Source organism: Bos grunniens, chromosome 14, assembly GCF_055505025.1.
Source record: "Bos grunniens cultivar Pamir isolate PY7600 chromosome 14, Bosgru_T2T1.0, whole genome shotgun sequence".
NCBI classification, from domain to species: Eukaryota; Metazoa; Chordata; class Mammalia; order Artiodactyla; family Bovidae; genus Bos; species Bos grunniens.
Window position 1 is genome coordinate 19,475,939 of NC_141178.1, and position 27,116 is coordinate 19,503,054.

A 27,116-nucleotide genomic window follows, 5' to 3' on the forward strand; every position below is an offset into this window, starting at 1 on the left:
TTGGACAAGGCTCCACACTGCCTCGGGGACCTTGCACTTGCTGCTTGTGTCATTCACTGCTTCACCTCTCCATTTCTTTTTTTCCCACCTGACTAAATTCCTCCTCCTTCAAGTCTCAGTTTAAGTGTCACTTCCCCTATAATCCACTCTTATGCAGCCCCATCTCTATCTAAATTAGACCTGTGTTAGTCTGGGCTCTCCAAGCTAAAGACTCCACGATGGGATTAATTTGGCAAGAATTTAGGCTTCCTTGGTAGCTCAGCTGGTATAGAATCCGCCTGCAATGCAGGAAACTCCAGTTCAATTCCTGGGTTGGAAAATCCCCCAAAGGAGGGTGTGGCAAACCACTCTGGTATTCTTGCCTGGAGAATCCCATGGACAGAGGAGCCTGGCGGGCTACAGTCCATGGGGTCGCAAAGAGTCGGACACAACTGAGCGACTAAAAGCACATCACATCGCACAGCATGTATGATGTATTTTTTATTAAGTTTTAATTTGAAATTTTTCCTTGATTTTTTTTTTTTGATCTGTATTTGGAAGAGTATCTTATAATTTCTAAACATGCAGTGTTTAACGTTCATCTTTTTGTTATTGGCTTACAATTTAATTATAATGTGGTCAGAGAATTTAGTCTGTTTCATAAGAATTCTTTGAAATGGGTGGTCTTGCTTAATGGCTTGATACAGGATCAATCTTCTTATGTATCATGGGTGCTTAAAAAGAATACTCCTATCTTTTTAAAATTCAGTTTGAAAAAAATCTCTTAAAAGTAGAGTTAACTCATTTTCACTTACTGCAGTGCTGAAATTATAAGGTCTTATTTTTCACAGGTTATTTTGTCATTTTTATTTTTGCTTACTTCTGTTTCATTGATCAATATTTCTTTTTTTTCCATTATTTTTCTCTAGTGATTTTCTAGTAGAGTGATCTTCAAACTGTTTGTTCTCAGAATCCTTTTACACTCTTAAATTGTGGAAGTCCCTAAAACATGTATTTGTGTGAGTTTTATATGGACTGTAGTCTGCTGGGCTCCTCTGTTCACGGGGTTCTCCAGGCAGAAATACTGGAGTGGGTTGCCATGCCCTCCTCCAGGGGATCTTCCCAACCCAGGGATTGAACCTGCCATCTCGTTATGTCTCCTGTATTGGCAGGCAGGTTCTTTCTTCATCACTAGCGCCATCGTATATATATGTGTGTATGTATACACACACATATATATATTATAATTTACCAATCTAGAAATTAGAGATGAGAAATATAAAATACATTTTTTATTCAATTAAAATAATGATTATAAACCCATTGCATATTAACATAACATTTTAAAAATGAAAACTAATTAAAATTTCCAAAATGAGGAACTTAGTGAGAAGTGCTGTGTTGTGCTCAGTCGCTCTGTCCATGGGATTCTCCAGGCAAGAATACTGGAGTGGGTTGTCATGCCCTCCTCCAGGGGATCTTCCCAACCCAGGGATCGAACCCAGGTTTCCTGCATTGCAGGCAGATTCTTTACCGTCTGAGCCACCAGGGAAGCCCCTTAGTGAGAAGAGTGGTGTTGATTTATATTTTTGCAATTCTCTTTAATGTCTGGTTTCATAGATGACAGCTGGATTCTCATATCTGCTTCATTCAGTGTGTTGCAAAATGTTATTTTGGTTGAAGTATATGTGAAGAAAATCCTGCTTCACGCTGATAGTTGGAAAAGAAAGATGTATCTCCAAAGCCTTTTCAGATAATTGTAGATACTTGGGTACTACATCAAAACTTGGCAGGTGGGCTCATTCCTAGGGTGTGTGCTCTTCAATGTAAGAAGTGCTCAAGGGTGTAGAGGGCATCTGGAGGTTTCCTTCGCATAGGTACAGGTGAAGTGCAAGGGGGCAAACTGAAGGTAGGACTCAGTGGAGGGTTTCTTATTGTCTTAAAGCTGAATTTCCCTCTGTGTTTCTTCCATAACCCCCTTTGTTTCATTTGGTAGTTTGAAATTACTCTAGGCATTTTCCCAAGTTGTTTTTCTCTCTGGTTCTAGGACCCTTCCAAAGACTGATCCCTTCTGTATTCAAGAAGTGAACACGTAGCTAGTTGCTATGACTGGCTTGGTTATAGATGCTGAAGACTCTGAGTTAGAGTTTTCCAAGCTCAGTGGGAAAACCAGTTCTCACTTACGCAGTAAGTGGGGGTGCAGTGCTCTTGACTTTGGTTTCTCCTTATTCCAGTCTTCTGCTTTCTGTCTTCTAGAATTGCACAAAATTTCTGTTTTCACATTGACTACACATTATTACGTGTCTCAGTTCAGGGAAACCTTTGAAGGAAAAGTAAACACATGAAATGGTCATGAGATAGAAATCTGTCCTGCAGCCTTTTAAGAGGCTCTTATTTTTTTTATTTTTTTCCTGCTGGAGATTTGAGCATGATAAGTTTCTCCAAAGAACTGATTCTCTTTCTAATTTCTGAAGCTGATTTGGCTTTAAGATGATTTTTTTTCCTTTAAAAATTGAATTTTGGTCACTACTGAAATATAATGTTTCTGATATTTCCTAATTATTTAATGTATGTTTTTATTATGTCAATTATTTAACATTTTCTACAGGATATTTAAAAACAGATGGCCTCTAACTGTGTCAAATTAAATATGGATAAGGTGTAGTAGTTATTCTTCTCCATATGCAGTTTATTTGTGTTACCTGCCTAATACGTACCCCACAGAAAGTTTCAGCACCTTGGAATTCTACAAATAATTAAAACACATAATCTCTGTCTTCAAGGATCTTATAGATTTCCACTTTGTGCAGTATTTTTAGAACTTTGGATTTAGATAGTGTTTCATTTACTTCCATGTAAGAAAATCCCCTGTCATACTGGTCTCTTGTATCTGGTCTGTTTTCTAGTTCCTTCTTTTCAAGTAACTTTTTGGATTATGAAAGTAGAGCGTAGTCAAGAATTGACAACAAGGAAAAAGAATGCTTAAGAGCTCAGGCTCTGGGATGCCATCCTGGTCTAAGCTGACTGCTACGTGACCCTAGGCATGTAACTTAGCACTTTGTTCAACGTCCCTGTCTGTGTAAAGGGCTTGGTTACCTTTCTGACTTTATGGCTCCAGTAAAGAATAAACGTATTAACCCGTGTCAGGAGCTTAGAACACCATCTGGCATATAGTAGGGGCTCAATAAGTATGTGTGCTGCTGCTGCTGCTAAGTCGCATCAGTCGTGTCCAACTCTGTGCTACCCAAGAGATGGCAGCCCACTAGGCTCCCCTGTCCCTGGGATTCTCCAGGCAAGAACACTGGAGTGGGTTGTAAGTATGTGTGACTTATTAAAGACTATTTGAAAAGTGAAAAAGGAAAATTCACCCATAATCCCTGTTAATATTTTGGATTTTGACTTACATACACACAGTTTTAACCACTTTTAATTATTTCATAGATTGTAAACTCTACAAATTCTCTCCATTTAAAAAATTATTTTCTTGTCGTCTTTCTTTTGCTTTCCATTTTGGTAACTTTTTCCTCCTGTTTGTTTTTACTGCTTGATGATGTGCCTTTCCAGCTGCTTCTTAATTATATCCCTAATCCTCTGAGTCCTTGATTAATTAGTAGGTGGACGAAGGATGCTTGTGTATGTGCATACTCAGCTGCTGAGTCGTGTCCGAGTCTCTGTGACCCCACGGACTGTAATCCATGGGCACCAGCAAACCTAGGGCCGAGGTGAGAGAGACCTTCAGTCAATGGATCAGTGTGTTCTGCAGTTAATATATTTTAAGTGGAACTATCTTAATTTTAATAAACAAGTTTTGTTTTAAAATGCACTTATTTTTAAGAACTGTGCATTTTATTTGGTTTATATGCATCTTATATGGAAGCATTATAGTATTTTCACTGAATTAATCAAAATTCTTTTTGTCAAATATAACCATCTTCAACATAAGACTATCGATGTCACCCCAGACTTTTGGATTCATTTTATTTCCTTTGACTTATATATGGATTTGGTCAAGGGCAAAAAGAGTCATTAAGGACAAATGCTCAGTGTAGAAACTTCCTAATCAATTTCAACCCTTGTTCCAACATGGAAAGTATCTGTTATCTCTTGTGATTTGCCTCTAGCAAGCACCAAAAGGAGGGATTTATTGAAAGTAGCTACTAGTGAAATGACTAACATTGTTGGCATTTAAATTGTGACATTTTCCCTGGTCAGCATGGTTGGTTCATTAGTTTCTATTTGAAACTGATATTCTGTTACTGGAGAAAATGCCAGGATTTCCAAAGGAAGAGTGATTGTCAGTTCTTAAATCTTGCCCTTAAGTTTAGGATCTGAATATAGTCTTTTTTTTTTTTTTTTTTGTCTTTTTGGCTGAGAAGCTGTAGTGATTATATGTCAGTAAGCAGTTACGTTAAATCAGCTACAAGAAATTGAAGTGGATGAAGATTAAATTCCAAGTGCTGAAGACTCAGTATAAGAAGAGGCATTCTATTTAGAAAATAGAATTCATATAATCTCAAGATAAAGGTTGTGTGTGTGTGATAGAGAGAGAGAGAGAGACAGAGAGACAGAGAGAAGGAGGGAAATATTGAGACAGAGAACATAGCACGAAATCCTGAGAATCATTTTAAAACGTCACTTCTTCTTTTAATTGAAGTATAGTTGATTTACACTATTTCTGGTGTATAGCAAAGTGTTTCAGTTATATATATGTGTGTGTTTGTGTGTATAATGCTGCTGCTAAGTCGATTCAGTCGTGTCCGACTCTGTGCGATCCCATAGACGGCAGCCCACCAGGCTCCCCCGTCCCTGGGATTCTCCAGGCAAGAACACTGGAGTGGGTTGCCATTTCCCTCTCCAATGCATGAAAGAGAAAAGTGAAAGGGAAGTCGCTCAGTCATGTCCGACTCTTAGCGATCCCACGGACTGCAGCCCACCAGGCTCCTCCGTCCATGGGATTTTCCAGGCAAGAGTACTGGAGTGGGGTGCCATTGCCTTCTCCGTGTGTGTATAATATATATGCACTATTTCTTTTCAGATTCTTTTTTGTTATAGGTTATTACTGTGCTATGCAGTAGGTCCTTGTTTATCTATTTTATATATATAGTAGTGTGTATCTTTTAATTCCATGCTTCTAGTTTATTCCTCTTCCCACGTTTCTCTTCTGGTTACTGTAAGTTTGTTTTCTATGTCTGAGTTTATTTCTGTTTTGTAAGTAAGTTCCTTTGTGTCACTTTTTTAGATTCCATATGCAAGTGACATCATATGTATTTGTCTTTGTCTATCCGACTTACTCCACTTAATAGGATAATCTCTAGGTAAAACATCACTTTTTCTTCCTTTTGGTTGTGTTGCAAGACATGCAGGATCTTCCCAGGGATGGAACCTGCCTGCCCTCCCCCACCTCACCCCACACCACCCCCGCCCCAACACACACAGTGGGAGCAGAGTCTTAATCATTGGACCAACTGGGAAGTCCCAAAACTTCACTTCTTAAAGAGAGGTGGAAAAATTCTTTTGTCCCCAACTCAAGTCAGTGTTGGAAATGATAGACAACAGGTGGGAGGAAGGGTCATGCATTGCAGACCTTTGCTGAGTAGAGCTCAGTCCTCTAGTTTTGCCTCTGGTCTCCAAATAAGTCTGCTTGATCTCCTATTGTGTAGCTCATATTTTGGGGCTTCCCAGGTGGCACTAGTGGTAAAGAACCTGTCTGCCAATGCAGGAGACATAGACATGTGGATTCAATCCCTGGGTTGGGAAGATCCTCTGGAGGAGGGCACGACAACCCTCTCTATCCTTGCCTAGAGAATCCCCTGGACAGAGGAGCCTGGTAAGCTTCAGTCCATAGCGTTGCAAAGAGTTGCACACAACTGAAGCGACTTAGCATGCACTCACAGCTCTTATTTCAGGAGAACAGAAGAATGAATCCTCATTTTGTTTAATGTGAAGGTGAAAATTAAGAGTTGAGAGAAGGACACTGTAGGATCAATACTTGTTAAATTAATTTTAGGATTCTGCTGCTTACAATTAAGGCATCTTGCATTTGTATAGCCCTTTACAGTTCACAACCAATTTACAAATATACTATAAACTGATTTTATCAAAACGGAAAAAATAGCTCGCCCAATCCCTTCATAGTACTTGACTCTTTACTTTTTAACCTTTTTTAAAAATTAATTTTTATTGGGGTATAATTGATTTACAATGTTGTGATCTTCCTAGTACTTTAAACTCTAACTTACACTTCAATTCTTCAGCTGAACTTTTATTCACTCATTCAACAAATTTAATTGAGTGGCAGGCATCATTCAATGCTTGTGATACATCCATGAGGAAAAAAAAAAAAGAACCTCCATCCCGTGGAGCTTACATTCTCATGGGGGTAGATAGACCATGAACTCAGAACATAGTAAGTAGGCCACATTGTATGAGCAGATGGTGACTACCAGCGAAGAAAGGAGAAGGGATTTCCCTGGTAGTCCAGTGGCTCAGACTCTGTGCTCCCAGTGCTGGAAAGGGGGTGATGGTTTGATTCTCGGTTGGGGAGCTAAATCCCACATGCCACACCTGGGGATCCCACACGCTGCAACTAAGACCCAGCACAGTCAAATAAATAAATACTTTTTTAAAAAAAAATAGAAGCTGTATAAGGGAGATGTAAAGTTTGGAGGAATTGAGATTTTTAGGGTAGGTGGTATCACCGACTCAGTGGACATATATTTGAGCAAACTCCAGGAGATGGTGAAGGACAGGGAAGCCTGATGTGCTGCAGTCTTTGGGGTCACAGAGTCGGACATGACTTAGTGACTGAACAACAATGAGGGTGGGTGGAGGCAGGTCACTGCATTAATAAAGGTAGCCAGGATTAAGTCTCACTGTGCTATCTGGGCAGAAGTTTAGAGGCAGCGAGAGAGTTATGAGGGGATATTGGGGGAAAGAGCATTCCAGAAAGATGAAAAACAGCTGGAGCCAAGACCCGAAGGTAGAGACATGGAGACCAAGGAAGAGGATCACAATGAGGGCGGAGGATGACAAGGGGAGAGAGTACCAGGAGGGAAGCTGGGAGAAGTAAGGGAGGAGAGGTTCTGTAGGACCTGGAAGGCCGCTGGAAGGACCTTGACCTCTAAGGAAAATGGGGATAATATAGGACTGAGGATGGGAGTAGCCTGATCTGATTTATGTCTTAATGGGATTTCTCTAGATGCTGCTTTGTTGAGAATAGACTGGAGAGAGGGGGCCACAAAGGTGAAAGCCGGGAGGTTTATTCAGAAACAGTATTAACTCTCTGTTGCTGGGTAACATAGTATCTAAACATTTAGCAGCTAAAATAGCAAACATTATCTTACACAGTTTCTGATGGTCAGGAGTCTAAGAGTTGCTTAGCTGGAGATGGTTGTGGCTCAGGGTCTCTGTAAGGCTTCACTCAGGCTGTCATCTGGGGCTATAACTGATTTTGCACTTGACTTTGACTGCAGGATGTACTAAGCTCCCTCACGGGTTGGTGGTGGTCTTCAGTTTCTCATTAATTGTTAGTCAAGGCTTCAGTTCCTCACCATAATATGGCAGTTTGGTTTCCCCAGAATAAGAGAGGAGAAAGAGAGAGACTTACCAAAATGGAAGACTTTCAGTATCTAATTCTAGGAGTGCCGTACTCTCACTTTTGCCATCTGCTGTTCATCATATCAAAGTCTGGTACAGTGTGGGTGGGCACTCCACAAGGCTGTGAGTTCTAGGAGGCAAGGATTTTTGGGAGCCTGTAGTAGAGGTTGCCTACCTCAGAGACAATTGCAGTAATCCAAGTAGAAGATGAGGGTGGCTTGCAGCAGCATACTTGCAGTGGAATGGCGAGAAGAGGCCACAGTCTAGGTATATTTTGAAGGTAATATCTATAGGATTTTTAAATGAAGTGGATGGAAGAAAATAAAGGTTCATGGATGACTCTGTGGTAGCTGCCTTTTAAGAGATAAGTGCCTAGGGCCAGTCCAGGTGTCTAGGTGTGCTCCTTGACTCAGGGAGGTGTGTGTATGTGTGCGCGCGTATGTGTGATAGAGTGGGGACTAGTGCTTTCAGAACAAAGCCAGTGCAAAGTTGGAGAAGAGGGATTCACAGATCTTTGAGTGAAGTCAGGCAGGTTGGGAATCCAAGGCAGGTCAAGGACGTGGTGTAGGATAGACTGGACTATGTACGGGAACTTCTGGCTTTTTGATTAACAAATACTACTTTCTTGGTGTAGTTTTAGCAGCTGAATAACAGTTGTTAGATCTTGGTGGATCTAACAACTGAATAACAGTTTTCTCTCCATATTTGGTATTCTTTGCATAGTAAAAATTAAATGGTAGAATATGTAGTAAATGGGCTTCCCTGGTAGCTCAGCTGGTAAAGAATCTGCCTGCAATGCAGGAGACCCTGGTTCGATTCCTGGGTCAGGAAGATCCCCTGGAGAAGGGATAGGCCACCCACTCCAGTATTCTTGGGCTTCCCTGGTAGCTCAGACGGTAAAGAATCCGCCTGCAGTGCGGGAGACCTGGGTTTGATCTCTGGGTTGGGAAGATCCCTGCAGGAGGGCATGGCTACCCACTCCAGTATTCTTGCCTAGAGAATCCCCATGGACAGAGGAGCCTGGTGGGTTACAGTCCATGGGGTCACAAAGAGTTGGACACGACTGAGAGACTTAGCACAGCACAGCACATGTAGTAAATAATACACATACTGTAGGAGTTTGTAGTACAGGAAAGCCCTTAAAAACTCAAATAGGAACAACCAGGGAGTATTTTCTACAAGATGGGATGTTGGTGCTGGACTTTGCTAAGAGTAGAATTTAGATGGAGAGAAGCAGGAAGGCGATTTCAGGCAGGGGAACAGTCTGAGCAAAAGCATGGATATAGAAATGGGGCTTCTTTGAGGAATTTCAGCTAAATGGTTCAACTCCTTAGGCTAAGCAAGTAGGAATAAATTTTGAGAGGTAGGTAGGGGGCTGATCATGGAGAATCCTAAGTATCAGATGGAGGATTTGGGGCTCCATATTACAGGTGGTGAAGAAACATAGAACACTCTTGAAAGTAATTAACTATGAAGGTGATTCCACAGGGCTTCAATAGAGATTGAAGGGGGGGAAAGCTGAAGGATAACGAGACCACTTGGAGGCATGAAGAGGTAAGACTAAAACTGTGATCGTGGATACTGTGACTGACTCCATATAAGGGACAAAGAGAAAGTATAATAGCTAACACACGTAAGACTTTTATACTGTGTCAATTTTAATTCTGAGAAAATCCTAGAGAGTGCATATTATTATTCTGTTTCATTTGGGAGTACATCTCAGTTTTACAGGTGAGGAAACTGATGCCCAGAAAGGTTAACTAACTCAACCAAGGTTACACAGTTAGTAAGCGGTGCAGCCAGGATTTACACCCAGGCCATCTGGCTCCAGAAGCTATATTTTATTTTAAATGTATTTATTTTAATTGGAGGCTAATTACTTTACAATATTGTGGTGGGTTTTGCCACACAGTGACATGAATCAGCCATGGGTGTCCCCTCCCACCTCCCTGCCCACAGAGTCTATATTTTAAACCAGTACATAAGATTTGGCTCTGGATAACTAGGGACAGGGGATGATGAGTTGTGCTCAACTGAGAAATGATGGTTACCATAGTTTTGAATTGAGTTTAAGTCGACAACAGGACGTCTAAGAGAGAAGGCAGAACCGGCTCTTAGGTGATACATGTCTGTTAGACATGAAAATAGAGGATGAATGAAAGCTGTGTGAATCAACAAGGGAGAGAAGAGAACCAAGGGCCCAGAAATGATGAGAGTTAGAGAACAGGAAGAGGAGAGGAGAACTTCGGCTTTGCAGGTGGCGCTCGTGGTAAAGAACCTGCTTGCCAACACAGGAGATGTAAGAGATGGGGGTTTGATCCCTGAATTGGGAATATCCCCTGGAGATCTGCATGGCAGCCTACTCCAGTATTCTTGCCTGGAGAATCCCATGGACAGAGGAGCCTGGTGGGCTATAGTCCATAGGGTTGCAAAGAGTCAGACATGACTGAAGCGACTTCTCATGCACACAGAGTAGTAATTGGAAAAGAATGTTTGGCTGTAGAGGAGAACTGCACTTGTACAGTATCTTAGAAGCCAGGCCAGGCAAGAAGTGAGAAATGGCCAAGAAAATCCAAGGAGATTAAGAACAGAGAGCCGTCTGTTGGATTTTGGGTGCTGCTGCTAAGTCGCTTCAGTGCGACCCCGTAGACGGCAGCCTACCAGGCTCCTCCGTCCTTGGGATTCTCCAGGCAGGAACTCTGGAGTGGGTTGCCATTGCCTTCTCCAGTGCATGAAAGTGAAAAGTGACAGTGAAGTCCCTCAGTCGTGTCTGACTCTTTGCGACCCCATGGACTGCAGCCTACCAGGCTCCTCCATCCATGGGATTTTCCAGGCAAGAGTACTGGAGTGGGTTGCCACTCCTTCTCTGGAGGATTTTGAGTGGGGGTCATTAATAGAATCAGTTCTAAAGAGAATACTTCTAACTATTATTTATAGAAGATCTGTAATGTACCAGGCTCATTGTATGTGAATATCTGAGTTTACCTTTAGAACACTGTAAGTCTGATATGATACAGAGGAAGAAACAGAAGCTTGAAGAAGTAAAGTACCTCATCCAAATTCAGAAATTGACAGAGCTGAGATTGAAACTGAAGTTTAACCATTCTCCCCCTAGATTAAGGCAAAAAGCTCCCAAACAACCCTCCCCACAAAGAAAGACTAAAGCTCTTCTAGGAATTTTTTTTTTTTTTTTAAAGAATGGTAAGAAATGAATTGAAACTGATAATTTGAAGTGAAAACTTCACTGTCCTGGTTTTCTGTGGTCCCAAGTGAAATGAATTTATGTCTGAATTTGTTGACTATTACTGCACATATTTTTAGGAGGTGAAGGCATTATGTGTTCAGTTCTGTACGCTTTTCCTCAGCAAAGCCTTCCCTCTGTTAGACTCTTACTAATGCCCCAGGGCATGGTAGGTTGTGGTAGAGTGATCTGGAGTTTTTCTTGACCTGTTGGTTATGATCTCAGTCTCATGAATGCTCCACCTCTTTCACTACTTCAGCTGATGACTCACTCATCTGTTAGTTTTTCTCCCAGCATCAACAAAATGAAGTAGTGGATTAAAGAAACAAATGAAAGACAAAAAAAAAAAAAATATCTATGATCTAACAAGGCCTTTAGCCTTGCTGGGAATACTCAGGTGCTAATGTAAACTTTCCTCCAAGGAAGAAAAGGGATCAGGTGTATAGTTCAAGGCAACTCTGAAAATTGCACACCTAAAGCTACTGAAAGGATATTTAAAAAGCTGACTGGTGCATGATTAGAACTGCCATTCCGAAAAAGCAATGATGAAACTCACCCTCAGAAAGTGTTCCAAACTTTGGTAAAAGCTGTTCTGTGAAAACTTTCCTTTCTTTACAGGTCTACATTTTTGCTCAGTGTACCAGAGAGATTGTTCTGTTTTTATTAAACCAAGCTTTATTCAACAGTGCTCTGTACCGGAGAGATTATAATCTAAGGAAAAAAAAAAAAAAAACAACAAAGTCATTATGCAGTTAAAGGGAAGAGCATAAAACTCCTTTGGCCATCAAAAAATGTGAACAGAAACAGCTAGCAAGGTTGTACTTTCCCAGAATATTTTTTTTCTATTGATTGTGTAAAGATTCATCAAGCATTTCTTCATAGAAAAGCTGATGAATCTAGATTTATGAGTGAACGTTTGTGCTGGGAACATATGAAATCAGCAATCCAGGAGACTTAGCAGAACGGAGAAGAAGGAAGACTCAGGAAAAAAATCTCTCCAGTGAATGAGGACCCTATTTAGTGTAAATCAAGAGTTGGCTCTTATCCTTCACCCTGGCGCTTCCTGCTAAATTTTGGAGATTAGCCAGTGTTGTAATTAACACTCCACCCCCACCCCAACCCCACCCCGCCTCCCCACTTTTCTTAAGTAAGGAGAGTCAAATCCCCATCTTTTTCAGTGGTGAGGTCACTACAAGTAACGTAAAGCTCTTCCTTCCTGCTGCATGTTTTAGGAAGTATACATGATGTGTGGGCGCTCCTGGGCAGCAGTTAGGAATCAGATTCCTCTAATTTGCCCTCTAAGTGAAGGCTGCAGAGTGGCTTCTTCTAGTGACTGGGAGGGGTGGTAATGGCACTGCCCCGTGGGGCCCACCAGCACCGCCTTCCCTCTTGGTCCTCCCAGAGACTTCATTTCTCCCACTTACAGACTCTCAGGAGTCCGCCAAAATTCTGTCTCTAAATCCAACTCTATCCTCTGTGATTAGTAATGTCCACAACGTGGAAATGCTGTTTTACTATTAAATCAAAATGTGTGTAAATTTTTTTTTTTACGTTGAGGAGTAGTTGATTTATGATATTGTATTAATTTCTGCTGCACAGTGAAGAGATTCAGTTATCCATATATGTATACATTCTTTTTTTATATCCTTTCCCATTATGGTTTATCACAAGATATTGAATGTAGGTCCCTGCGCTATCCAGTAGGGCTTTGGTGTTTAGCCGTTCTCTGTGTACTAGTTTGCATTGGCTAACCCCAAACTCCCACCCCATCCCTCCCCCACCTCGCCTGCCATTAGCAATCACAAGTCTGTTCTCTATGTCTGTGAGTCTGTTTCTGCTTTTGTGGATAACTTCATTTGTGTCATATTTTAGATTCCACACATAAGGGATACTCATATGGTATTTGTCTTTCTCTGACTTACTTAGTATGATCATCTCTAGGTCCATCTGTGTTGCTGCAAATGGCATTATTTCCTTCTTTTTTTTATGACGAAAACGCCAGTGTATATAAAATATGTAAATTTCTTGGACTCTCCAAAATGAATACAAATGTGCTCCTTTTGTTGGAAAATCCCATTATTTTGCATTACCAATACACTCTTCACTTAAAAATTTTTTTTCCCACATCTGCCCATTTCACCACTGCCCAGCACTCTCCTGCTTTTCCTTCAGGTCTTTGTGGAAGCTTTGCTTCCTCCTGGATCCTCTGGCTAAGTTAGTCCCCTCTGTCATGAATCCTCACTCATGACACTGTTCATTTCTCACGCTCATCACTCATGTAACACTGGTGCTTGCTTTCCCTTCCTGTAGGCTTCGTGGGCTACAGGGCAGTGCCCATGTCCTTTGCCATCACCCCCTCCACATATAGCATGATATTTGGTGTCTGTTGGGCTCTTGTGGAAAACAGCTAAGTAAACAACTTCAGACTCCCTTAATTAATGATTACCTTTAGCACTTCTACGTTGTAACCAAAAGTTGCTATGCCCTCAAACTTTATAGGAATATAGAACTGTGCTGTGAGAGTAATACTTGTTCAGTTTATAGTTGATTTATCCATTATCTTATTGAGTTCTCACAGTCATACTGTGAGGTTAGTAGGGTAGGCATTGCTGTGCTTGGTGTTTTAACTTTCTGTTTTATATTGGAGTAGAGTTGATTAATAATGTTGTGTTAGTGTCAGTTGGACCACAAAGTGATTCACTTATACATATATATGTATCCTTTTTCAAATTCTTTCCCCAGTTAGGTTGTTCCATGATATTAAGCAGAGTTCCCTGTGCTATACAGTAGGTCCTTGTTGGTTATTTGTTCACATCAGTCAGAATGGCTGTCATCAAAAAATCCAGAAGCAATAGATGCTGGAGAGGGTGTGGAGAGAAGGGAAGCCTCCTACAGCCTTGGTGAGAATGTAAATTGGTGCAGCTGCTAAGGGAAAAGGGTTGGTAAAGAATCCACCAGCCATGCAGGAGATCCTGGTTTGATTCCTGGGTTGGGAAAATCCCCTGGAGAAGGGATGGGCTACCCACTCCAGTATTCTGGTCTGGAGAATTCCATGGATTATACAGTCCAGGGGGTCACAAAGAGTTGGACACAACTGAGCAACTTTCACTCACTCACTTCACTAAGGAAAAAACAGTATGGAGGTTCCTCAAGAAACTGAAAATAGTGCTGTCTTTATGTAAGGCACGAAGAAACCGAACCTCAGGCAGTGTTGCTCCTCGGTAAACAGTGAACAGAGACTCACTTCCAGAGCCTGTGCTGCTCCGTGTCACCACACAGCCGAATGGTTAGAAAGGCCTTCCACCAGGATTTTCCTGTTTACTTCCAGAAACTTGGTTTTTACCCTTTTAATTCAATTCATGTACAGTTGGGTCATTATTTTCTCTTTCCTCCCAATCAGTTCCACCAAACCACTGGCACAAAGAGTTCAAACCATCTAAAATTTGGAGACCATCTAAAATTCCACTCTACTCAATGTGGATTTCCCACCCGCACCCCCCAACATATGTCACCAATGTCAGTGTCATTTTCTGACCCTCCGTCGATGCATGACACCATGCCTCCACACAAAGGGCCCTCAACACAGCCTTTGTTGTGAGTTCACACCAGTGTTCCACCACAAAGTGAGCTGGAAGACCATCTACCGTTGAGAGCCCTGCAGGAATACCAGCAAAAAGGTTTGTCTTTACTGAATGACCATCGGTTCTTGCTGGATGAATTTCCACTGATCGGCGTACATGCTGCCTTTGCAGCCCTGCCACTTCTCTGTGTCAGGTTACCCTGAGTAGACCCAGGTGTTACTGAAATACAATGTCTCATTGTTACTTTCTGATTTCATTTCAATGAACAAGCCTGGGGTGTGCTGCTGAGGACTGTGGTGGTTTAGAGGTGAAAGTGAAAGTCACTCAGTCGTGTCCAACTCTTTGCAACCCTGTGGAGTATAGCCCACCAGGCTCCTCTATCCATGGAATTATCCAGGCAAGAATACTGGAGTGGGTAGCCATTCCCTTCTCCAGGGGATCTTCTCGACCTAGGGATCAAACCCAGGTGAGTCACCTGCTTTGCAGGTGGATTCTTTACCATCTGAACCACCAGGTACTTGAGTTATTATTGAATCCTCCTTAAAAAATTGCTTTGATGGTCATTTCCTGCTTTACCTGAGTTTGGCTTGGTTAGGACCCACAGCTCCAACCCCTCTTGTCTGCTGAAGATTCTCCAGGTGCCCTCCTCACTCTCCATGATGATCTTTTATGATCTGTAGCTTCGATATCCTTTAAATATAGTAGGATCCCATGGAACACAGGACTCATGTACAGAGTTCATCTCTTTCCTGTTGCTTCGCATCCGTATGATACATCATATCTGCAGTACGCCTTGCGCCTTGTTTCTGTAGCTTCTATTGCCTTTTAAATTAAAGGACATGGATTGGTCTATAGGGAAATGGCAATCCACTCCAGGACTATTGCCTGGAAAATCCCATGGACAGAGGAGCCTGGTAGACCACAGTCCCTGGGGTCACAAAGAGTTGGACACGACTGAGCAACTTGACTTCACTTCATAGTGTAAATTACACTAGATAAAACTGTTTTTTAACTGCCATTAACACGCCAATGACTTTTAATGTGTTGCACATATTTATACACTAGAACTTACAGAATTAAATGAAACCTGTTCCCTTCCAAGATTTCATTCTAATATATATTAATGAAGGATAATCAAATAAAATGATTTGGCTCCTGAACTGATTGGTTATGAAAAGCCGAGTGTGAAGGGAGTCAACTTACACTACTTCTACACTACCTTTTAAAGGCCATTATTACCTCTCCTGGACAGTAAAGAAATAAATCAGTGGCTTTATCAATGTGACGTGACCATCACTTTGGTCTTAATCTTCCTTCTCTTCCATTCTGGGGAAGTACAAGTGAACCAAATAACGTGCATATTTTTATTCCACGTGTATATTTGGTGGGAAAAAAGAACACTTCTCTGATCAGGAATCTAATTTCTCTTGCTTTCGCAGTAATAAACGACTGGTGGCCTTAGTGCCCATGCCCAGTGAGCCTCCATTTAATACCCGAAGAGCCTACACCAGTGAGGATGAAGCCTGGAAGTCGTATTTGGAGAACCCCCTGACGGCGGCCACCAAGGCAATGATGAGCATCAACGGTGACGAGGACAGCGCGGCCGCGCTTGGCCTGCTGTACGACTACTACAAGGTAGACCGCGGAGCCCCGCCTCCCTCCGCCCTCGGCCCCTAGGTCCGCCCCTCTCTGTGGGCAGAGAGGGCAAACTTCGTCCCAGGCCAGAGAACCAAGGGTATTTCCACACTCACCGTGGAACTCAGCCTCTTCCTTGTCTCGTTGCTTCCCTGCTTTCCCGTCTATGAAGCCCAACTTCACCCCTGCCCAGAGGGAGTTTTCCTTTCGGATACTGACTTCCGTGCCCTCTGTTTACAAGCATACATAGTATCTACATTTAATGCCTGCAAGGCAGGAGACCTGGGTTCAGTCCCTGGGTTGGGAAGATCCCCTGGAGAAGCGAAAGGCTACCCACTCCAGTGTTCTGGCCTGGAGAATTCCATGGACTGTATAGTCCATGGGTTGCAGAGTTCGACACAACTGAGTGACCTTCACTTTCACATTTAATTCCTACTTCATATCATATTGCAGTACTTCTTTGCTGCCATTTTTACTCTATGATTTTTGGTGAATAAAGAATATTGCATTGTGTGGCTGTACCATAATTTAGTCATTGCTGTTTTGGGGCATTGAAGCTGCTTTTATTTCTTATTTTATTATTATTTTAAAATTAAGTACTGTGGGACTTCCCTGGCCATCAGTGGTTAAGACTCTGTGCTTCCATTGAAGGGGGCATGGGTTCCATCCCTGGTTGGGGAACTAAGATCCCTCATGATGCATGGTGCAGCCAAAAATAAATAAATTAATAAAATGAAATAAATACATGAAAGAATGAGAACCTTTATGTTTTTGTTTATTTATTTTCTGGCTGAACCCTGTGATGTGCAGGGTCTTAGTTCCCCGACCAGGGACTGAACCCAGTCCCATGGCAGTGAAAGCAGCAGTAAAAGTGCCAAGTCCTAACCACGGGAGTGCCAGGGAACTCCCTAGTTTGCTTTTAGATATTCCATTTTATAAGAAACATCAGGATTTCTAGATTTTTCACTTTTGTAAGAAATACGCCAATGAATGCTTTTATGGTAGACTTTTGCAGCAATTCCAAAATCTGTCTCCCTTTGTTTCACCGGGCACTCAGTATTTATTTTGAAAAACCCTTAAAACAAAATGAATGTAATTCACTTGCATTATAAAAATACTTGTCACAGGTACCTTCAAAACAGGAGTATTTCAGGAAATTGAACAAACATTGGTCTGTCTCTACTATAAAGGACTATATCTGGTATGACCTGCTTCCTTAGAACCATTGAAATGTAAAAAGTCAACAAGTATTTACTGATTGAGGATATTTATTGCCTGATTTGATTGTAAACACCTGGGCTTCTGCTGGGATTGGCACAAAGGTGAAAATGGCTGTGTTTATTTTGCCGGTTGGGTGCAACTCTTTAGAATAAGCACTAAATCCTCCTCTTGCCCTCTCCCTCCATCAGGAGAAAATCACACGGGAGGAATTTCTATTTTAGTTAAGCGTCAGTCTCGGTTTCCTACTTCGTTCCTGCATCCCAGTTCCTGTTTCCTCCCAGCAGTCTCCACCATTGCAAGTTGTGCTGCCTCCTGTGTCTCTCCTAAACCAGAGTTTTCATGCTTTCCAAGGATCTCCCACCAACACCAACACCAGTACCAACCCTGGCACTGACCGACCACCCCCAAGCCTACTCTTTGACCAACGTTCCCTAAAATTATTCATTCCTTTTCCAGCTTCCTCTAATTTTCTCTATTAAAACTCTAAGGAGGGCTCCCTCTGTGGGGAGAGAAAATACAGTCAAGCCAAGTTGTGCTTGTTAGTCTCTCAGTTGTGTCCGACTCTATGCGACCTTATGGACTGTACTGCCAGGCTCCGCTGTCCATGGAACTTTCCAGGCAAGAATACTAGAATGGGTTGCCACTCCTTTCTCCAGGGAAACTTCCCGACCCAGGGATCGAACCTGGGTGGGTCTCCTGCACTGCAGGCAGATTCTTCACCATCTGAGACAGGGAAGCCCCAAGCTGTGCTTATTAAAGATGAGATATTGAGTTGGTCAAAAAGTTGGTTCAAGTTTTTCTGTAAGCTGTTATGAGCAAACATTTTGGCCAACCCGATACAAGGTTTGAGTAACTGATAGGTTGGCCCATCCAGGCTATTTTAAATGAGGATATTATTGACTCAAATAAATGCATCTTTTATGGTTAGAAAGTGATGGAGAAATAAATGAAAGGCATTCCACTTGCACCCTTGCAGTCTAGGCTGACTTTTCCCCCTTACTAAGAGAGCTGGAATTGGCAGATTTCACAGCTGTCTTGTGAAGGTATACAATTCCCAACATGACTCATGACCTAGCAAAAAGGGGCTTTAAATTTGGGAACTGGGGTCCACATGAGAGAAGGTAGGGTCTAGTCTCCATTTCATGCAAGCAGGGCAGTTTCCTACACGGAACAGGGAGCACCCGAAAAAAACTGAGCCTGAAAAACAAAGATGGTTTCTCGGCAGGCTTTCTTTTCTTCTTTTGTTTGTGGCTGTTTTATATATTTAAATCCTTTTTGACTGAAAAGCTAATTTGAGAAACACAAGGATAATTTCTAAACGTTTTGGGGTGAACATTTTCAGAATGTATTAAGGATGGTACAGAACTTATCATGTTAGACTGTTTCATGTTCTAGGCTACTTCTTGAGGGTTTCGATTTATTAGACTTTTGTGTTAATACTTAATGTTTGGAAATGATCTCATCCCTAGAAATTGCAAAGCAATTTTTATTTATTATAAAAAATAGTTAAGCTTGACACTCATGAAAATCTGGTAACATATCATTAAAGTGACTATGATTTAATAACTTGGGTCATTAAAACTTTTTGGTAACCTATATAACTTCATTAAGCAAATATGTTAGTAATAGTTTTATAAGACTATGAAGAAATATATTAAGATAATTTTGAAGAAACCTATTGTTCTTATTTTTTAAAAACAGATTTTATTCCATTACTGTCATAATTTCAGATATCTTTATTAGATGACAGTTCTTTCATATTAATGAAAAAGAGAAATATACCTTGAAACAAAACTCATTAGTAATTTAGGAAAGACTTTAATTTCCCATAGGTTCAAAGGATAAAGTATTAGTAAATATGGTACCTAGATTACCTCTCCTTTTGTACATTATTAATATTAAAAAGAAAGTTGAAATTCTGCTTTCATAAATATTTTAAGATACAGAGTAGGGAGTTTACATAAAACTCACTTTGAGGATATGGAGAAAATGGAACCCTCCTACGCTGTTGGTGGGAATGTAAATTGGTTCAACAACTGGAAAACGGAGGTTTCTCAAAAAACTAAAAATAGAACTACCATATGACCCCACAATTCCACTCTCAGATATATATTAGAAAAAACCCAAAACACTAATTCACAAAGATATGTGTACCTCACTGTTCATAGCAACATTATTGACAATTGCTAAGATACAGAAGCAACCTAAGTGTCCATCGATGGATGGATAAAGATGTGGTGTGTGTGCGCGCACACACACACACAGTGGAATACTAGTCAGTCATAAAAAATGAAACTTGCCATTTGTAACAACGCGGATGGACTAAGAGGATATTATGTTTAGTGAAATGTCAGAGAAAGACAAATGCTATATAATGTCACTTATATGTGAAATCTAAAAAATAAAAACACACCAGTGAATATAACAAAAAAGAAACATACTCAGATATAGAGAACAAATTGGTAGTTACCAGTGGGGAGATGGAAGAGAGAGAGGAGGGGCAAGTTTGGGGTGGGGATTAAAGGTTACAAACTACTATGCATAAAATAAATAGGCTACAAAGATAAATTGTACAACACAGGGAGTAGCACCAATATTTTATAATAACTAAATGTAGTATGATCTTTAGAAACTGGAGATTACTGTGTTGTACACCTGAAACTTATATAACATTGTACATCAACTAGACCTCAAATAAATAAGTAGTCATCACTACTTCGGAGAAGGCAATGGCACCCCACTCCAGTACTCCTGCCTGGAAAATCCCATGGACGGAGGAGCCTGGTGGGCTGCAGTCCATGGGGTCGCTAAGAGTCGGACACGACTGAGCAACTTCACTTTCACTTTCCACTTTCATGCATTGGAGAAGGAAATGGCAACCCACTCCATGTTCTTGCCTGGAGAATCCCAGGGACGGGGGAGCCTGGTGGACTGCCGTCTATGGGGTCGCACAGAGTCAGACACGACTGAAGCGACTTAGCAGCAGCAGCATCACTACTTGCTCTGTCCATGGGATTTCCCAGGCAAGAATACTGGAGTGGTTTTTCTTTTCCTACCCCAGGGGATCTTCCTGACACAGGGATCAAACCCACGTCTCTTGTGTCTCCTGCATTGGCAGGTGGATTCTTTACCACTAGTGCCACCTGGGAAGCCCCATTTAATCTTAACCACTTCCTTTAAGGCCCTGTCTCCAAGTATAGTCACATTGGAGATTAGGGTTTTAACATACAAACATTGGAGGCATACAATTCAGTCTATAACACTCTACCCTGTTTAAAAAATGCTTTAATGGAATCTATTTGAAAATAAGCTCAAAACTTTAAAATATGCATTTGAAGCTTAGATGTAATCTATTATAAAAATAACCAAAATGCTAGAATTTGTCGTAATTTAAAGACTCAGATACTAGCCTAGCTCTCTATTCGGTTCAAGCTACTTACCAACAACAGAGCCAACAACAGCTCTGAAGTCAATTGTGACCTTTTGATTAATTTCAGGCATGACAGAAAAATATGACAGATTTCATTTGTTATTTTTATGTGGTTTGATTTACTTTAGCTTACTTTACTTTCCCCCTGAAGAAGCTGGTGATTTGTAATCATCTGATTCTAGCTCTGGTGAAAGTATTCTTCCCTGGCCCGTTGGTTCCTCTCTATTCTGTTGACCTGGTGCTGCTGGACACCAAGATGTTTGTTTGTTTGTCTAACCATTTGGTCATCCATTTATTCATCCATCCATCCAACAAGTGCTAATTCACCACGACCTTCCAGCAATGGTGTTAGATATTAGGGGGGTGGGTTGAGTATCCAAAGGCAGATGGGACCCCATTTAAGACCTTAGTGAGGTCACAGTCCAGGATGTCTGTAACAGTCCCGTAAACCTATAACAACAGTGCATGGCAGTAAATACTATGAAAGTGATGTGCTCCAGGTGCAGTGAGGAGGGCGTGCCAGGCTTCCAGAGAGCTCAGGTTTTCCAGAGTTGTGCTCAGTCGCTCAGTCATGTCTGACTCTTTACGACCCCATGGACTGAAACTGGTGGTGCTGGCGGTGAAGACCCCACCTGCCAATGCAGGAGACATAAGAGATGGGAAGCAGTGCCTATTCTACGGGGAAGCAGAGGAGAGTTTTTCAGGTAGGCATACAGAGAGGGAGCATTTTAGGCAAAGCAAACAGGAGATGAGAAAACGTGGGAGGTCAAACTCCAGGATGCATTCAGTGAAATCCAAGGAATCAGCCTTGCTGAACTGTGGAGGTGAGTGAGGGGGGAGGGCAGTCAAGGTTGGTTAGGAAGGCAGCGACTCCTTCTGGAAGTGACCAGACTGGTGGGCTGGGCTTTATTCCCCCAAGAGGGAGTGCAGGGCTAGGTACATGGCCTTGTTTTTTGCTAGATGAATGAGTGAATAAATGATTTAATAAATATTCAGAGGCTTTAGAAATTTTTGAAAGAAATCTTTTTATTTTTAATTTAAAAATGGAGCCTTTTGTTTTCAGTTTATATACATTATAGAAAATGGATAGAAGCTTAAAGAAAATGAAATTTCCTGTAATTTTTCTATTATATTCTTTGACATCATTTTCTGTATTACTGAAGGATTTTGAACATTGGGCTGGTAGATTGGAGAAATGACTTACACATGTTATAGCAACAGCAGCAGCAGGGAGATGGATTATGAGCAGAGAATCCAGTGAACAGGTTGTTGCGATTGTCCAGATAAAAAAGAATGAAGCCCTAAAGTAAGACCTAATGGTAGCTGTTCCCTGGGTCAGCATTTGTGAGCTTCTTCTTAAATCAGCTGCTATATTTAGTCAGTCATGCAACACAGAAACAAAGCTGTATGTTCAGGAGATCATTGAGTATTTGTTTGAATAAAAGTTGGCAACTGATTCTGTTTGTGTGTGTGTGTACGTGTATGTGTGTGTGTGTGTGAGAGAGAGATTTGATGAGAGAGCCCTATAACTAGGATCACAATAGCTCAGTTGATTCTCAGAGTAACCAAGGCGGAGTACAGAAGAAGGGCTTTGGGGAAAAGGATAATTGTAGGTTGAGTTTGAAGTGCTTGTAGGATATCCAGGGAGGGGTGTGTGGTGGTGAGTCTAGACTCGGAAGGGGCCTGAGTTCAGAGGTCTCGGTTTCTCTAAGAAGAACAGTCTTTGGGAAGCCAGAAGTAAACATGGTTCAGGGGGGCCCAGATGGGAGGGAGGAAATCTGAAGGCACGGTGGGGTCAGCCTGAAAGAGCACTCTGGTCCTTCTCAATGGAGCCAGATGGATTTGCAGGGACTAAGTGAAGGAGAGGAGAGACCAGTTAGCTGATGCAGTAACCCAGGCAAAAGAGGTGGGGGGCTGAGCCAGGAGGCAGGCCTCCACAGGGAAGTGGATGGATCTGAGTCACATGGGATTTAGTGTGGTGTCTTTAAGACTCATTCATATTATAGCATGTATCAGAATTTCATCTTTAAGACTGAATAACATTTCATTGTGTGTGTGTGTGTGTATATATATATATATGTATGTATATAAAACACATTTTGTTTACTCATTCATCTGTAGATGGACATTTGAGTCATTTACACCTTTTGGCTATTGTGAATTATGCTGCTGTGAACATGGGTTTGCTTAGTATTAAAATTTTGTGATTATCCGTCATCTTCAGTAGATGATAGGAGTTTTGTTTTATTCATTTCGTTTCTTGTTTAGCATGTAGTAATGCTGCTACTCTGTAGACCCTCAACATCGACATGTGCATGAAGGACTTAAAATTGATTTACTTTATTTTTATTTAACAAATGCTTATAAATTTCCACGATAAGTGCCTTTAAAAAATCAACTCTTCTAATTTTACTAAACACCCGGTGAGGTGTAGAACTACCACTATTCCTTTTTTTACAGCTGAGGAAACTGAGGCAGAGTTAGTTTGTGGTAGAGCTGAGATTTGAACTGAAACGATCAGGTCGAGGTCTGGACTCTTAGTCACCCTGCTGTGTCGCCGCCCTCGCCCAGCTGGCTGGGCTTGCAGACACATTTGGGTGAGTGGAAACCATCCATGAGGATTGCAAGAGAAGTCCAGAAAAGAGAAACTTCTCATAAACACTCTTTTATGTCAAAATAGTGCAGGGTGCATTTTCAGTGCAAAGGTGTGTGGCTAGAAGGAAGATCTGGAGATTTAGGGGAAAAACAAAATTGAAAAACAAAAAAATCAAAAACATCCAACCAGCCAAACAAATCTAAACCCACTGTTCATGTATTTGAGAACTGTGGTAGAGATAGAAAAGCGATCCATAGTGCCGTCGAGTGATTAGATGATGCTCAGAAACACAGCTGGTCGGGGTGTCCCTTCTCTCAAGTAGCGCTTTTTCAATAATCTTTCAGGTAATGCGTTGGCACTGTAGTTGTGAAGTCCATAATAAAAGTGCCTTAGAGGAAGAAGGGTGGAAGGCAATGGCACCCCACTCCAGTACTCCTGCCTGGAAAATCCCATGGACGGAGGAGCCTGGTGGGCTGCAGTTCATGGGGTTGCTAAGAGTCGGACACGACTGAATGACTTCACTTTCACTTTTCACTTTCATGCACTGGAGAAGGAAATGGCAACCTACTCCAGTGTTCTTGCCTGGAGAATCCCAGGGACGGGGGAGCTTGGTGGGCTGCCGTCTATGGGGTCGCACAGAGTTGGACATGACTGAAGCGACTTAGCAGAAGAAGAAAGGTGGAAGGAAGGCAAGCCGTGAGCTATGTAGGGAGGTTGGATAAAGGTGGCCCAGGTATTAGGTGTTGCCTCACCACTGAACGGTGCAGCCCACTACCCAGTTTTCCCCTCTACATGTCAGTCTAGAGTCCCTCATCACAGTGGGGGGTCAGTCCTGTTCCTTAATGGGATACTTGTAGCTCCAAGATGCTTTTTCTCTGCTCCAGAGTAGAGATACCCTTTCCCCTCATCTGCGCCCAACCAAGGAGGGGAGGACTCAAGAGGTGCGCAGGTCCAGCGATAACTGCCTGTGTCAGCGGAGCACAGCAGAATCAGGATTGCTGTGACTTTGCATCAGTCATCACCGTTTTGTGTCTGGTCCGCTTCATTGCTACTCAGGCCTCTCACCTTTAACCATCTCCTGGCCATTGCGAATTTGCCACCTTTCTCCAGAGAATGTTCCGTTTCATTTTCTTTGCTTATGCTGGTGTCAAGCTCTCTGCACAAGGTCACAGTTGCATCTATGTAAGTCTGACTGACGGTTGGTCATGATTTCAGGTTCCTCGAGACAAGAGGCTACTGTCTGTAAGCAAAGCAAGCGACAGCCAAGAGGACCAGGATAAGAGGTATGATGATATACATAGGAGTATGCCTGACTCCCCAGATAACTCCTTTTTTATGTTTTTGACAACAATAGTATTAAACTATAACTTTTGTTCTTGAGAGGGTATGGGAGTTAAGAAGCTTAATGTCTGCTCCCTGTCTTTTGGAGCCTGGACCAAAACCGGATTTCTCAGTTGGAAGAGCAAATCGTAGTTTTTGGTTTTGCAATTTGCAGAGGTTCATTAGTGTCTTCCAAGGAGGCTGCAAATCCCAAGAGACAGAGATGATATACTGGCAAGATAGCCCACTGCTAGTGTGAACTTTTCTGTTAATTCAGTGGCTGTGTAACTGCGATGAGGCTCTTGAGGGAGTGAGACATTTGAAGATAACCTTTGGTAAGGGGGAGAGGAAGGAGGCCAGGCTGATCTCAGTCCAGGGAGGAGCTGGTAGGGAGCCATGGGTGGCAGAGGACACTGTCAGGGTGCAGGGGCAGGAAAGATATTAGGAGACCATAGGTAACACTCTTTTCCTTCAATCCTGAATTAAGAACCAGTTGAAAAACAAGACACAGATTGAAATTAAAAAGGAAAATAAATCAATTTTATTTCTGATGAAGCTAATTAGAGAATGTGATTTTGAACGGGCAATTTGTAACATATCAGTACTGACTTGGATATGACCTATTATCCAGTCCCAGGCAGGACTTCAGGCCTCCCTGAAGGGACGTATGGCCTGGCCAAGGTGACTGGAGTGTCTGTCCCCTTTCTTTGGCCAAGACGATCCAGACATAAAGGAGGACCCATAAAGGTCTGAACCACCTTGCTCAGCTACTTCTCCCAAAGTAGCTCCCGAACACAACCAATCAAATATATCTCTTCCCCTGCAGAGGAATGGAGAAGCCCCAGTGCTTTTCTGTTGGAGGGTTTTCCACTTGGAAACAAGAAGCCAAGAGAAATGAAGTCTCCTACTAAAACAGATGTCAGAAACTGGCCTGCCCTTGATAGGAACTGCTGTGACCCTGCGATCTTGTCATGTGACTAGCAGTGGGGACCACCCTGCCAGCCAGTGGTATTGTCCATGTGTCACCTCCAGGGCACACCCCCAGCAGAAGGTCAAGGCTGTCTGCATATGATTTGCTGTTCCAAGGGGATCTTCTGGAACTTTATGCTGCTTTGGGGACCCAGGCACTGGTTAGTAGCAGTGATGACAGGGAGAAAGAGGCTGATACTCTTCAGGTCCAATAACTTTTCCTCCATCCAGTCAGTATTTAATAAGCTAAAGAGGTTTAAGTCCTACACCAGTAATCACAGAAAGATTAGGGACGCATGCAGGAGGTGGAGATGGGGAGAGAAATGAATCTAAAATGTGCTCTGTATGTATCGTAATAGACACAAGAGGCCCTGTTTTGGTGAAGTATCTTTTAGAGCAACCTTAAAGACTGACAGCTGCCCATTGTATTTTAAAGGCCGTTTTTATGATATCTATGGAGTGCCTTGAAAAAAAACTGGCAGTGAGGTATAGACAAATTACCTTGTATAGACTAATTATGACTTTGTAGACTTCTGGTTAAATGTAATTTGGAAGGATATCATTTGGTCTGCAGTGTACTCATGAATTAGGGTGCCATGGGCTGGCATAATATCATTACAAATGTTTGTATACAGAAGTCACCACTTTGAAAAGTAATCTCAAGGAGATGAGTCCAGTTTTTTTTTTTTTAAGAGTATATTTTCATCACCATTCCTAGCATTGCATTTTTTCCTCATGTTATAATGTTTGGTTCAATTTTAAATTCTATTGCAAGTGAGTCAGTATCTCACAATTGCTCTTAACTTTGCTCAGATCACCCATTTTTGGGGATGACTTTCAAAGTTCTCTGGCATCAGCTTTTAATGTCAGTGCTATCTGTAGAGGCACTGTTAACACATTATAGGACAGTGCTGAGTCTATTATTTCCTTGTCTCGTGGTAATGAAGATTCAACTATATTTGCACGACTCTATTCGCTTGCTTATTTATTTGTTTATAAGAATGCCCAAAATATTTTGACTTGTGTTTCTTGCTTAGAATCCAAGTGTTTTACATGAAATACAGACTTAAGAAATTTGGACTGAAGTGGACTCTGATGGTAAAGGAGTTGATGAATTTAGAATATTTTGGCCAAGCCAGTAAGACCATGCTTGTGCAAAGCCCAAAAGTGTGAAGAAAGTAGATAATTGCTTTGGTAGCTACTGAACATAGACCAACCCTTCTACACTCAACTTGCAGGATATTATCCAAAGGGTACTGCATAAAATGAGTTTGGGAGATTCTGGGTTACAATTAAACTTTTGGAGGAACCGCTGGGGGCCTTTACTGTGTTCACGGCTGTGACCCACCAGGGTGGTCTTCTTGTTGTGGCAATAGCATCTTTTTAAAAAATATTGATTCTATCGTGGACTCCTTTCTTGAGGAACATGTATTAACATGCCATGTGATGTTCTAAAAAACAAGGTTTAGAAAATACTGATATAAATGGGTGGTCTGGGTTTTGGCATCATCCACTCACTGGATTCAGATTAAACGTAATATCTAATTT

General features: G+C 41.8%; 1 protein-coding gene across 10 annotated transcripts in view; it reads left to right on the forward strand.

Annotated features, from left to right (window-relative positions):
- The window catches only part of GRHL2 (grainyhead like transcription factor 2), a 171,679-nt gene that overhangs the window by 29,619 nt on the left and 114,944 nt on the right, over positions 1 to 27,116 (forward strand). For all 10 annotated transcript variants that reach the window (XM_086336189.1, XM_086336186.1, XM_086336188.1 and 7 more), the window contains exons 2-3: positions 15,837 to 16,032; positions 24,495 to 24,562. In XM_086336189.1, the coding sequence (XP_086192315.1) occupies positions 15,865 to 16,032; positions 24,495 to 24,562 (236 nt within the window). In that variant the 5' untranslated portion in view covers positions 15,837 to 15,864. The remainder of the gene's footprint in view (positions 1 to 15,836; positions 16,033 to 24,494; positions 24,563 to 27,116) is intronic.